This window comes from Loxodonta africana, chromosome 3 (genome assembly GCF_030014295.1).
Source record: "Loxodonta africana isolate mLoxAfr1 chromosome 3, mLoxAfr1.hap2, whole genome shotgun sequence".
NCBI classification, from domain to species: domain Eukaryota; kingdom Metazoa; phylum Chordata; class Mammalia; order Proboscidea; family Elephantidae; genus Loxodonta; species Loxodonta africana.
Genome location: NC_087344.1, coordinates 49,645,377 through 49,659,923, shown reverse-complemented (window position 1 = coordinate 49,659,923; position 14,547 = coordinate 49,645,377). Strand labels below are relative to the sequence as shown.

Sequence of the window (14,547 nt, the reverse complement as noted above, 5' to 3'; positions counted from 1 at the left end):
GGGTTACTCTAGGGCCAAAAAAAACCCCCAAACCCATTGCCATTGAGTTGATTCTGACTCATAGTGACCCTATAGGAGAGAGTAGAACTGTGCCATACAGTAAAACCTGTGAGAGGCAGAACTCGATGGAACTGCCTTGTTTTTCCCCGTCTTGAAAGTTTTCCCTCTTTGACAGGGTGCAGCTTACCACTTTTCTATCACTATTAGTGGCAAATATTTAAGTTTTCCTTCTCTGATGGGTTTCCGCTTTACATGGGTTTTAGCTTTCACAGGTGTTACTGTGTTACAAGGAACCCTGGTGGAGGAGTGGCTAAGTGCTCCCGTGCTAACCGAAAGGCCTGCAGTTCAAACCCACCAGCTGCTCCCACGGAGAAAGATGTGGCAGTCTGCTTCCACAAAGATTTATAGTCTTGGAAACCCTATGGGGGCAGTTCTACTCTGTCCTATAGGGTTGCTGTGAGTCAGAATTGATTCGATGGCAATGTTTTTATTTTACTGTATCACAAAGAATATAGAGTGGGTAATGACCATTATGCAAATTTCCTGATGATTCAGAAGCCCAAATAAGCACGTAGCAGTCCTTTAGAGTCACCTCTTTAAAGATCAAATCTCAATATTCTGAACTTCAAATAGACACGTGTGTGTGCATGTGTATATACACATACACAGTCATTCCTTGGTGTCCTCAGGTTCCAGGACCCCCGCAGATGCTGAAATCCAGACACTCAACTCCCTTATATAAAATGGCATAGTATTTGCGTATAACCTCCACACATCCTCCAAGTAAACCATGCCTGTTGCCGTCGAGTCAATTCTGACTCGTAGCGACCATATAGGACAGGGTAGAACTGCCCCATAGGGTTTCCAAGGAGCACCTGGTGGATTCGAACTGCTGGCCTTTTGGTTAGCAGCCAGACACTTAACCACTCTGCCACCAGGATTTCCAAAGCATACTTGAAATCATCTCTAGAGTCACTTGATGGAACTGACTTGATGGCAACGGTTGTTTTGTTTTGTTTCTAATACAATGTAAATGCTACATAAATAGTTGTTATACTATATTGTCTCGGGAATAATGCAAGAAAAAAAGTCTGTACATGTACAATGCTCACATGAGTGCCACAGAGGGAATGAGGATCTGTGGAATGGCGGGAGGCTGCAGCAGGGGGTGCTTACACATCACTTCATTCGTGTGGATCCAGTGTAGCACTTGATGCGTGGCAAATACAAATTCTGCTTTTTGGAACTTTCTTCCACCTCCCCCCCTCCTCCGGAATATTTCCGGTCTGCAGTTTGGCTGAACCTGTGGATACAGAGGGCCAACTGTGGGTGCATGTGTGTGTGTGTTGTGTGCACACCCCATGTGTGTCAGAGTAGGACTACGCGCCACAGGGATTTCAATGGCTATTGGCTGATTTTTCAGAAGTAGATCTCCAGGCCTTTTTTCCAAGGTGCCTCTGGGTGGACTTGAACTGTCAACCTTTTGGTTAGGAGCCGAGCACGTTAACTGTTTGAACCACCCAGGGATTGTGTGTGTATATATATATATATATATATATATATATATATATATATATATATAAAACTGTTAGTTGCCATGGCATCAATCCTGACTCATGGTGACCCCACGTGTTACAGAGAAGTACTCCATGGGGTTTTATTTTATATATTGAATTCTTGAGTTCTAAAATGGGAATTTCCCTTCCCCCTTTGGGTCACAGATACCATTAGGTCCCATGGGTATGAAGGATGCTAACCATACAGATTTCTGTCCCATCTTCCCAACAACTCTGAGGTAATATGATACCCATTTTATAGATGGGTAAACCAAGGCTTGGGAAGCTAAATACCTTGCTTGGGGGACGCACAGCTGGTAAGCAGCATGGCTGGGGAATTCAAACCAGGGTGTGTGTTTAGTTCCAAAGCTGGTAACTGGTACCCAGCGCAGTGTGCCACCACCCTCCCTGGCAGAAGGCAAGCTCAGCCCATGTCACTGAACGGCCACACCAGTGGAGGGCCACAGGTGGAGACATCCCTGGGGAGTGCATCTGAATCTTTATAAGGGCAGTGGCTCTCATTCCTGACCCTCCAAGAGGACCAAGGCCCCAAATACCTGGTCCCGCCTGGGGAGCGGAACGATGTTCACACTAAACTCACCCATGGTACTAGCAGGAGGCTTTCTGAAAGCATCCTAGAGTCCAACGAGGAGACTGAATCTCATTTCCCTGCCCGAAGTCCTTTCCAGAAAGGATAACAGAAAGCTGACCTACTGCTGAAACTACTAAAGGCACAAAGATAAGCAAATGCTTGGGTTGCTTAAAACAAGCAATGTCAAGGACAGGACAAAACTTTTTTTTTTTTTTTAAAGGATAAAAATGGAAAGAAAAAAACAGACCTGAAACTTAATGTGGGTCTACCTTCAAAGCCACACTGCTTTGGGGTCTACAATCTGGCGAAATTCTCGGCTGTGACACCTACTAGCTGTGTGACCTTGGGCAAGTTACTAAACCTTTCTGAAGGCCAGTTTCTTCACCTGTGAATGGGAATAAAGATTGCACCTTCCCCTAGGGCTGCGGGGAGGACTGAATAAGACAAAGCCTGGAGTTTAATTAGCACCTCGGGAGAGCACAGTGCTGGGAGCCATGTAAACAAAGATACATAACAGCAGTCCCGGTCCCTGTCCTCCTTGAGTTCCACGGGGTGGGTAGGGGGGGACAGGAAGAGACAAGTGGGAGGTGTGAAGATAAGGTCCTGTAGCTTTTTAAGCTGGGGATTAAGAGAAAAGTTTAATGGGGCAATGGTATCTGAACTGGACCTGGGAATCCGGACGGGCTTCAGATATGGACAGATATAGCACCTACAAAGAGACTAATAACCCACCAACTTTTTAAAAAAATGACTCGGTTAGCTTAGCTGACTGACAATACTCTCTTGCCTTAGGGATTCAGCAGCCCACTTCGTATTCTCTCTCTGACCACCCTATCTAAATAGCACCCCCTTTCTATCACTCTGGAATCCCTGGATGGTGCAAACGGTTAACATGCTACTAGCCAAAAGGTTGGGGGTTCGAGTCCACCCAGAGGCACCTTGGAAGAAAGCCCTCTCCTGGTGGTCTACTTCTGAAAAATCAGCCATTGAAAACCCTATGGAGCTCAATTGTACTCTGACACACATGGTGTCACTGGGAGTCTGAATTGACTCAATGACAACTGGTTTTACTGGTTCCAATCAGCAGGCTTTATTTTTCTTTTTAGCCCTTACTACCCCCTGACACCTCCTGTGAATATTTTCTTACTGAATATCTCCACCCACAGAATATAAACTCCATGGAAACAAAGGCCACAGTGGTGCAGTGGTTAAGTGTTCGGCTGCTAACTAAAAGGTTGGTGGTTGGCACCCACCAGCCACACCGCAGGAGAAAGATGTGGCAGTCTGCTCCCATAAAGGTTTATAGCCTTAGGAACCCTCCGGGGCAGTTCTACCCTGTCCTATAGGGTCACTACGAGTTGAAATCTTCATTTGCTGCTACAGTAAGACCTGTGAAAGCCAGAACCTGTGCAAGGTGGAAAGCTGTCAGAGAAGGAAAGCTTAAATATTTTCCACTAAAACAAGCAATAGAAAAATGGTAAGATTGCACCCTGTCAAAGGCAGAAAACTTGTGAGACCCAGAAAAACAAGGCAGTCCCATCAACTTCCAGCTCTCACTGTGTATCCCAGGCAGCGACAACCGTGCCTGGCCTGAGTAAACCAAACTCAAACCTGTTGCTGTCAAGTCGATTCTGACTCATACGACCCTATAGGACAGAGGAGAGCTGGCCCGTGGAGTTTCCAAGGCTGTAAATCTTTACAGAAGCAGACTGCCACATCTTTCTCCCACAGGGCGGCTGGGGGTTCGAAACGCCAAGCTTTCAGTTAGCAGCTGAGCTCTTAACCACTGGCCCACCAGGGCTCTTTCTGGCCTGAGGAGATGCTCAATAAATGTGACTGAATGGATGGACAACCAAAGATGGAAGAACTCAATTCACATCCTCTACCTAAGAACCATCAGTGAGCAGCCTGGTTCACTCTGTGGCCAGCCCTGGAATGATCTGCCCTCAGACGGGGCTATTCTTGCCGAGCCAACAGGGAAACTGAGTTATGGAGCATCTCAAGGTCAAACAGATTTGGAGTAGAACCAGTTGCAGACTGCACAAGCATCCAATTTCCATTATCTCCTCCTCCAGTCCCTGCCCCGCCAGCCCCTCCCCCTATTTGGGTCCGTGCACGAACACCGGTAATCTCTCCAGTCATCCCACCCTGTGTACTGGGTTGGATAGTGCCCCCCCCCCAAATTCATGCCCACCTGGAACCTGTGAACATGACCTCACTCCTAAACAGGGTCTTTGTAGATGTAATCAAGTTAAGATGAGGTCATACTGGATTAGGGTAGGCCCTACCTCCACCATGACTGGTGCCCTTAAAGAAGAGGGAAATTTGGGCACAGAAACACAGACACACAGGGAGAAGCCATGTGATCACAGAGGCAGAGAGCGGAGTGACACATCTACACGCCAAGGAACGCCAAGGATTGCCGGCAACCACCAAAGCTGGGAGAAGCTGGGAAGGATTCTTTCCTAGAGCCTTCGGAAGGAGCGTGGCCCTGCCAACACCTTGATTTTTGACTTCTAGCCACGGGAGCTAAGAGAATAAACTCCTGTTGTTTTAAGTCACCTAGTCTGTGACACTTTGTTATGGCAGGCATAGGCAACGAAGACACCCTAAAGCCAGAGCTGTCGTGACAAGTGACACCAAAGAACCCATCACCCTGCTGATCTCAAGATACTCTCTGTGAGCAAGGGCTCACATCCAAGGTCTACATCCCACCAGACCAGGGCTCCCCGTCCCTTTCAAATTTCCCACACCTCTGAAAGTCATTTCCAGGACTCCCTTATTCATTCAGCAGGTCACTTCTTTTTGCTCCTTAAAACTGAGCACCACAGTCAGCTTGGGACCCAAGTGCTGAGATTCTGGGGTAATTCACCTCACAGCCTGGCTCAAATATTTATTTCAACTTGAGTTCTAAGCCAGAGGCGTTCCCATTCACCTCCCAGAAGAAAACCTCTCCTAGCAGTCATGGAAGGAGCCCTGGTGGTTCGGTGGTTAAGCACTCAGCTGATAACCAAAAGTTTGGTGGTTCGAACTCACCAGCCACTCTGCAGGACAAAGATGTGGCAGTCTGCTTCCATAAAAATTTACAGTCTTAGAAACCCCATGGGGCAGTTCTACTGTCTGACCGGGTTGCTATGAGTCAGAATCAACTCAACAGCAGTGGGTTTTAGTTTTAGCAGGTATGGGTGGCACAAATAGTTAACCTCTCAACACTAGCCAAAAGGTTGGTGGTTCAAACTCGCCCAGAGGCACCTTAGGAGACAGGTCTGGCTATCTGCTTCGCAAAAGTCACAGCCTTGAAAACACCATGGAGCAGGTCTACTCTGCACACATGGGTTCGTCATGAGCCAAATGGCAACTAACAACAACAGTCAGCGGTTTGATACACCATTGCCAGGACAGGTCGTCCTCAATGCCTGGCCTTTACGGAAGTTCTCAGAAACTGCATGTGGCCTTTAAGAACAAGGGACCACAAGTGGGTGAAGGGTGGTGGGGTGGAGAGTACTCAAACCTTTCTGGTTTTGCTTCTATTTCATACCAGTGATGCCATCTGTAAATCAGGAAGTAAGATCTCTAATGCTCTCTGCCCTAAAGGGACATACCATGAGGGTCACCAGAATAACAACCACCTGACCTCAGTGGTAGTCTTTCTGGGATATATCCTGTCCTTAGGACATTGTTATTATGAACACAGAAATGGAGTCTATACAGACACAAAGTAATCAGATGTATCTCCACCCAGCCATCTTACATACATGTTTACATAATAACAATTTTCACTGACTCTGCCTTGTGGAGTGCTTAAGTATTTTACAGACAAGACAAAAGTCATCTTGACATAGTTTATGAGGGTGGAGATGGAACAGATAGCAGCACATCCTAACGGGAAATTGAATCAATGGGGCACTGACGGGTTACCCAACAAGTGCGTAATGTTGGAAAAAATTCACAACTAATATTCATTAAACATTTACTATGAACTAACAAAAAAAATAAATAACCCGTTGCTGTCAAGTCAATTCCAACCCATAACAACCCTATAGGACAGATGTAGAACTGCCCCATAGGGTGTCCAAGGAGCAGCTAGTGGATTGAAACTGTGACCTTTTGGCTAGCTGCTGAGCTCTTAACCACTGCGCCACCAGGGTGTTAAAAGATCAAACTGTTAGCTACTACTATTCAACTTTACAGACAGGTAAACTGAGTCTCAAAAAGATCAAGCAATTTGCCCAAGCCCTCCCATCTGCTTACTCTTTGCATCTATGCTATTGTACACCAAGCTGTATTGGCTGTAACTGCTCAGTGCAAATGGGGTGAAGGTGGTGTGTCAGTGGGCTGTTTGTCAAGAGGCACTTGGCTTCAGCAATTGTGGACACAACCTCGAGACACATGGCCTGACAAAGACCCATAATTCCCGAGCAAGAGCAAAGTTCCTTGCTGTACCTTTGGGGACCTATAAGGGTCCTCCACCAGGTTGGGCCTGTCTCTAACAGGCAGAGCCCCAGTCTGAGGATCCAGGAGCTCAAGCTCCCTCCAGGGCTCAGCATCTTTCTCCTAGAGCCTTGGCAGCCCAAGACATCAGTTAGTCCAAGATGCCAACCTCAGCGGCTCTGCTAATCAGAGTCTACTGGTAGGAGGTTGATCAGCTACCCAGGCCCAGTCCCAATGGACAGAACCACACCCCAGGGTTCTGTCTGCTAGGGAGATCAACACAGGCAGGGTGGAATCTATTAGCTTCTTCTCACAGAATCAAAATAATTATTAGGTAAATAAGTCCGGGTATTCCCCAAATGATGAGCTTGCTGCCTGCCCGGGCATTCTGGTGTTTAGGCTTTGGATTTGGGCAGACACAACTTGGAATTCCAGTACCATGGCCTCAGGGCTATAAGACCTTGGGCGAGTTGCTTAATCTGCAGATACCTTCTGTCTTCATCAGCAGGAGATAACACAGCCTCACCCCAAGGGCTGTGATAAGAATTTAAAAACACACTGTCACACAATAGGTGTTCCAACCAAAACTCACTGCCTTAGAGTGAATGCTGACTTGTACAGACCCTATAGGCCAGAGTAGAACTGCACTCATAGAGTTTCCAAGGCTGTAAATCTTTATGGGAGCAGACTGTCACATCTTTCTCCCTGGGAGCAGCTGGTGGGTTTGAACTGCCGACCTTTCCGTTAGCAGCCGAGTGCTTAACCACTGCACCAAGAGGCGTTCAGTAAGTAATAAATAATCATGTTGCCCCCCTCCTCATTTTTCCTGGAAAAAGGTATCCAGAGCTTCAAACCTTGATGATGACAGACCCTTCCAACAAAAGCCCTTGCTCTCGATATAAGTTTCTTCCTACCTGGAGTCAAGCCGATCCAGGGGTCCCTGAGGGCCCCTTCATCACCTAACTTGTGGAGTTAAGACAGCTGAGACGGGAACAAGATGGAATGGGTGCACCCTGGTTTTAATCCTAAAACGCTGTTCTCCGCTTGGGGCGGATTAGCCAACCATTCGCAATTAGATCAGTGTCTGCGCCGCTGCAATTTCTCTTTCTGCATTACCCGGGGTTCAAGTGTATGGGAAACGCAGCAATCTCTCTGCTCCTAGCAAATACGAGTTAACTAGTGTTCCCTCGAAGGGGCAGCAGTAAAAGGGTGCACTCCTCGGCACTTTTTACGGCTGCCAGATGGGCTACAGGTTTGGGCACAGAGGGCCGTCCCAACTTCGCTCTGGGCTGGCCCTTTTCCCACGCTTCCGAAAACATGCGCGGGGACAAGCCCGGGTCTCCAGGCGCTGCCCGATCGCACGGCTCCGAAAGGCGTGGCCTTGACCTTCCCCAGCAACCCTCTCCGCCTGGTCCAGGAGCCCGACAGCCCGTAGCCCCGAGCCTCCTGCCCCGCCTTCACTGGGGAAGAACTAACTCTGCGTCTCCCGTGTCCCCCTTCCCCCCTCGGCCCCCGACCGCGCTCGGCGCTCGGAGCGTGGCGATAACTTTGCCACCGGCGCCTTCCCGAGTCCCGGCCGGGAGCGCCCTCGCGCGCCCAGCTCGGGCGATTCCCCGGGCCTGTGGCCGAGCCGCCTTCCCCGCCCGCGCACACCTACCCGGCTGGCTGCAGTCGCCATCGGCTGGAATGGAGGGCGCCCCAGCGCGGGGCCGATCGCCGAGCCCCGCCGCGTCCGTACACGGCGCGCAGGCTGCGGGCCCCGGAGGGCGCTCGGGCCCGGCCCCGGCCCCGCAACAAGGCGCCGGGTCGCCTTGCGTCGCGAGGTGCCGCACGCGCTCCCAGGTGCCCGAATCGGCCGCCCGCATGCCGCGAGCCCGGGGGCCGCTGGCCGCGGCAGGGAGGCGGGCGGGCGCGGGCCCGCGGGGGGCTCCGACAAGGGGCCCCGGGCTCACAGTTCCCGGGGCCGCCGCCGCATTGGAGTGCAGCGGAGCGCGCCCCCCGCTGTCCCCCCGGCCGCCAGCGCGCGCCGGCCCCGGGCTCTCAGTCCAGCCGGACGCCGGGCGGTCCACGGCCGCGGCGCGCGAGGAATTCGGCCGCGGAGCCTCTCACGTGGGAACGGCTCTCACTCTGCGGCTCCTCCTCCAGCTCCTTCCGGGCAGGCGAGGGCCGGCCGCTCGCCCCACCTCCGCCCCGCCCCCGGCCCCGCCCCTCCGTGGCGCCCAGACTCGCTGGAATGCCTTGGGGAGTGCCTTGTGACCCTATTTGCCCCTGTCCCCCAGCCACTCGGTGCGTGCCCAAAATGGTCATTCCTGGAGAAACTGAGGGTCAGGAAGAAAGAGGGCCAGTACACAGGGTCTGGAAGTGGCAGAGTCTGGACTTGCACCCAGGTCTTAGCCTCAAGAGGATGGCCCTGCCTGGCACGTCATTTTCACACGTCTCTCCTGTCTTCTGATACCCTTGTGACAGCCTTGCTAAAGAGCTGAAGTCCCAACAACTGGCCTGGAGAGGGCAGAAAGAGGGAGTGGGGAGGGGGTGAGAGACCTGGGACATTTCCTTCACTTACCTTTCCTTGTGTGGCCAGCCGTTCTTTAACTGAATATAACACGGAGTCGATTTGCTGCTATGCCAGTCGGGAACAGAACCTCTATGTCCATACCCATGAGGAGGCTGTGATCTAGTGGGTGGCCCTGTGACTTCACCTCAACCTCCCCAAGCCTCAATTTCCCCATCTATAAAATGGAGCATGCCTGTCCTGTCATCAACCTGCTTATAAACTGCCTACCATGGCAGAGATGTGGCGGGGAGGCTATTGCCAGGGGAGGTTACGGGCCTGGACCCCGGGAGTGGGCTGGGGCCACTTACCAGGCTGGCCAAGCCCTGGAGGAGATGGGCATCCAGGCGGGTCTGTAAATCAGAACCTGCCCTGGAATGGGTGCTCCCGCGGCTGGCAGCATGCACTGTAAAGTGAGTTTGCTGCCCTGAGCCCCCTTTGATCTGTGGATTATGATGCTCTTTAAAAGGACTAATTATCTCCTCCCGGCAGCCCCAGGAGGGAGGTCCAGTTTCCCCCAGTGCAGACACAGGGGAGCCCAGGCTGCACAGCCAGGTGGGGAGTCACAGACACTCACCCCAGCACCCCCTGCCAGGCAGCACTCGCCCGGACCCTGCCCGCGCCTGGCTCTGTAATCTGTCGCCCCCAGCAGTCCAGGCCTGAGCTGTGGGTTTTCTAGGTTGCTGACATATGATGTCCCAAAGAGCTGTGGGAACCCAATTTTTCCCCACGTCTCTAAATCATGTTCCTGCCTGTAAGGAAACAGCCCTGGCTTTCAGCAACCACTGTGGCCTAGCCACCATCCATTGTGGCCTTTCCAGTGTCTGCCCCGCACACACTAATGACTAGGAAACTGACCCAGCTGCAGAGGTCCAAAGGGCAAGACATGATGAGCCCCCAGCTTCCTCAGACCCTCTACCCTGTCCAATCTGGGACCCTCAGCTGTTTTGTGAAGGGCAGACAGGCATGCCAAATGCTGATGGTAGTGGAAGAAATCTATCCATGGGGTTAGAGACCCACTTGGGGAAGGAAACTGACTCCACACCAAGCGACTAGAGAGAAAAAAAAAGAGAGAAGACTCCCCCAATTCCTTTGTCTTCGCTGAGATAAGAAACAGACCAGAATAAAAGAAAGATCACTTGGAGCCCCCACGGGTGAAGCTGAGAATGTCCCTGCTGGACCCTGAACCCTAGAGATGTCTGGCCCAGGGGTCTGTCTCAGGTGCCTTCAGGGATCTGCCCAGGGACATGAGCGAGTGAAACAGGCTGTGCAGAGACTTGCTGTGGTTTGTTTCATAAGGGCATTTAAGTTGATTCTTTTAACTTAGACACGCTTTGCATACTAAACACATAGGAAGGCTCTTCGCTTCCACAAAGAAATCTACTCTTTCCTGTATTTCATGAAGTACCTGGAACTCTTGGTCAACCAAAGAAAATAGAAAATTTCCCAGTTTTGATTAACACATGCACTTTCCTCATAACTCCACGAGAAGAAAAACAATGGCACAAGTATGAATATGCAGCATTTGTCACTTGGATTCAGTGCCAGGGAGACATTAGGGAATGGTGGGGACTGTGGCAAACAAGAGGCCACCAACGCCTGTAGAGTGGAATAGATTTTTACCATGCAGGAATGTGAAACTTATGTTATCAGATGTTCTGATTTCATTTTTCTAGAGATACAGGAAATATGGATTTATATGTGAAGGCTTCTAAATTCGAAATGTTGGCAATTCTTAAAAAAAAAAAAAAAAAGAATTGCCACTAGCTGCCCTCATTGGTCCCCTCTGCAACCTCTCAGAAGTCTGCATACGCTTCCTGGTTACATTTCAATTATACAGGCTGTTTCAGCCCCGGGGGATTTCCGCTGCTCTCCTTACTCAGCAAAGTTTGGCACTGGCTATGTGTGTGTGTGTGTGTGTGTGTGTGTGTGTGGTTGCCACACTCAGGACCACACTGTCAGCTTTCTGGGGGTTCCCGGATTGCCGAGGCCTCCTGCAGTCAGCTTCAGCCCCTCACATCTCTGCTAGCAGGTGAGCCTCTGGTGGCAGTAGTGTCACCTACAGTCTTCCAGGCAACCATCTGCCTTGGGTGGGGAGGCATTTCTTGCTTGAGGTATGTTTCTCATTAAGAGGGCTCAGGAGACGTGTCTGTTCAGAAGCCAAAGTGGGACAGACCGTTTTCTGTCCTGAGAGGCTTGGGCAGGTTCTACACAAAGGACAGCTCAAGGGTGGGTTTTCTTGGAGTCTCCAGGACAGGGCCAGCTTTTGGGTGTGTGACCTGTTCAGTCACACGGCCCCACGCTTGGTTTAAGGCTCTGCTGTCATTGACTTGAATTACTTAATTATTTTTGAACAAGAGGCCCCACATTTCATTTTGCATTGAGCCCTCCAAGTTATATAGTTGGTCCTGCTCCGGGAAGCCCTTCCCAGCCTCTCTGAGGACTGCTGGGAATGGATGCTGGAGACAGCTGGGCCTGGGATTTGGCTCACTCTGTCCTTCTCCAGGGCAAGCTTTGTTCAGCCTCTGCAGGGCAGCAGGAAGGGAGGGTTGGGGTGGGGAAAGGAGGCAGGAACCCTCTTCATCCAGTCCTCCAGGCGACTCATTAAAGAGCAGAGGCAGAATGGGAATTTAGGGGGAAGCAGACAGGCCCTGGCCAGGGGATGGGCAGGCTGCTCTGGTTCCAAGCCTTGAGGCCAGACGGTGTCCCCATGACCCTGACCTCAGACTGACAGGGCGCCACCAGAGAAAACACAAAGGAGGCTGCAGACAGGGATGCAAGGGGTCGGTGTAGTCCCTACTCCCCATCTCCTCTGGTTCCCAGGGCAACTTCCTTTAGATCACAGGAAAAAAACCACAAGAGATACATTTGGCTTAAGGAGGAAAACCAGAAGCAATGTATCAGGAGACCCTACTATATTTGACATCTGCTTGAAGTGGCTAAGAGCTCAGCTACTAACCGAAAGGTCAGCAGTTCAAATTCACCAGCTGCTCTTGGAAACCCTATGGGTCAGTTCTCCTCTGTCCTATAGGGTCACTATGAGTCGGAATCAACTTGAAAGCAATGGGCTTTTTTGAAGTTGAATACTTGAGCCCATTGGAGGTTTTTAGGTACGTTTTTTTCTTGGCTGTGTTTTCAGTATTTGTAGAAGACCTTTCACTGCGATCTGGCCAACAAGTTACTGTCCATTTTCTAACACCTCCGGGAAAGACAAGGTGGCACCTCTTGATTCCCAATTCCAGTTTTGTCTATAACAACCGCATGGACCCCCTCCAACACTTTCTGGATTGTCTGGAGACCTCAGCTGCGATGCCAGCTCTCCCCAGCTCGTGTGTGACCCTGGCAAAGAGGCTTTCGGTCTCTGAGTCTAAATATCCTTACCTGCAAAAGCAAAATGATGGGCTGGTTTAGAGGGTGCGAGGAGGGTTTTCTAGCTCTGACTCTCTATGACTGAGTCAGTCTTTTTTATGCCTCCTCGTGATGGTTGTATGGGTATGTTCCCTGTGTGTGTTGCTGGTGATGATAGGAGGTGTATCAGTTACCCTACTGCTGCATAACAAATCACCTCCAAAACTTAGTGACTTAAAGCAACACGCATTTATCATCTCACAGTTTCTGTGGGTCAGGAATTTAGGTGGGTGCACCTTAGCTGGGTGCCTCTGGCTTGGGGTCTCTCACAGGTTGCAATCAAGGTGTCAACCAGGGCTCTAGTCACCTCAAGGCTCAACTCAGGGAGGGCCCCCTTCCAAGCTCACATGTGTGGCTGAGGGCAGGATTTGGTTTCTCATGGGCTGTTGGCTGAGGACAACCTCGATTCCTCACCTTAAGGTCCACTCACAACATGGCAGCTTGCTTCCTCTAGAGTGAGGGCTCTGAGAGAGAAAGAGCAAGAGCGAGAGCTGTGTGTTCAAAACAGAAACTATAGTCTCTTTGTAACTTCGTCTCGGAAATGGCCTCCCTTCACCTTTTCCATATTCTATTCATTATAAGTGAGTTAGTAGGTGCCACCCACACTCGAGGTGACATGCAGGTGTGAATACCAGGAGGCAGGATCACCGTGGCCATCTTGGAAGCTGCCCACCACAGGATGTTGGGGACACAGTCTCGAGAGCCAGAGGCCTAAAGTCAAATCCTGGCTTTCACACTCGCTGGCATCCCTTCCCTTGGACACACGATTTCACCTCTCAGTAACTACCTTGTAGGGCTGTGAGTGAGGTTTCACTGAGACAAGGCATGTGTGGAGCTCTGCCCAGTGCCTGGCTCAGAATAAATTCCTGAAGTATGGGCTTGAAAAGCATTGCCGGAGGAGGCTGGAGTGCCATGTCCATTGCTTTAGGCCAGAAAAGCACTCCGTGATACTTCATTACCTCCATGGAGACCTGCAGCCTTAGTCCACTCCTGGGGACTGCAACGGGAAGCCCTTTGGCAGGCCTGGGCTGCCTCTGTTGCCCAGGCCACCAGCAGGGGTGAGGCTGGTCTCCTTTTCCTCCCTCAGCCATCCCAGTAGGACTCTGGGACCCAGGTGCAGTGGGGAGGATTAGAGTGGGATTTTCCTCCAAACCCACTTAGACCTCTGCCTTGGGGGATGGAGGATTTTACTTAGGTCTGTCCTGCCATCTGTCCTGGGGAGTCTTTCTTGGCTGGAGATTTTTGTGGGCCTGTCAGGGGTGCACTAGTGCCCTTTAATGATCTTCCCAGGGCCCCAAATGACCTGGCGAAGATCCCGATCCCTTCCCGGGGCTTCCAAAGGGCCTACCCTGGAGGCAGAAGCTTAGCCTAGTCCTCGGCAGAGCAGGGCACGAAGGCATTTTTCAGCATGCAGCTGGTTACCTTGCGTCAGGCTATTTCGTGAATCCTAACTTAGCTTCTTAACTGCTATAAAACGATTAAAATCCTTTCTTATGCAGCGACCACATCTCTAAGCCCTTTCTTGGGGTGTTCGCTTCAAGCAGGAAAGTTTCTACAGGATGTCAAAATGTTGCAGCTTATTCAGAATAAAAACAGTAATACCAAAATTGCTACAACTTACAATAAATGGTTTGCACTCCACTACAAACCAAAAGGTTGGCGGTTCCAACCATCCCAGTGACACAGAAGAAAGTCCTGGCGATCTGCTTCCATAAAGATTACAGTCAAGAAAACAGTATGGAGCAGTTCTACTCTGTCACACACGGGGTCACCAAGAGTCGGAATAGACTCAACGGCAACGAGTTTTGTTTTTTCCCTTACCTGGCACATTCTAAGAACTTTACATATATTCAGTCATTTAACCCTCCCAACAACTGTAAGTGTACTGTTATTATAATTCCCATTTTAGAGATGAGAAAATAGACAGAGGGGTCAAGGCACTGGCCCACAGTCACACAGCCAGTGAGTGATAGGGGTAGGACTCAAACCATGTAATCTGGCTTCAGGAT

The 14,547-nt window shown here is 50.6% G+C and overlaps 1 protein-coding gene across 2 annotated transcripts in view; it reads right to left on the bottom strand.

Moving 5' to 3' along the window:
• The window catches only part of KAZN (kazrin, periplakin interacting protein), a 161,824-nt gene extending 153,380 nt beyond the window's left edge, over positions 1-8,444 (bottom strand). Inside the window, exon 1 of one of the 2 annotated variants that reach the window (XM_064281321.1) lies at positions 8,237-8,444. In XM_064281321.1, coding sequence (XP_064137391.1) covers positions 8,237-8,444 — 208 coding nt within the window. The remainder of the gene's footprint in view (positions 1-8,236) is intronic. The other variant, XM_064281322.1, reaches the window with a different exon arrangement.
• Positions 8,445-14,547: the final 6,103 nt, after the last annotated feature.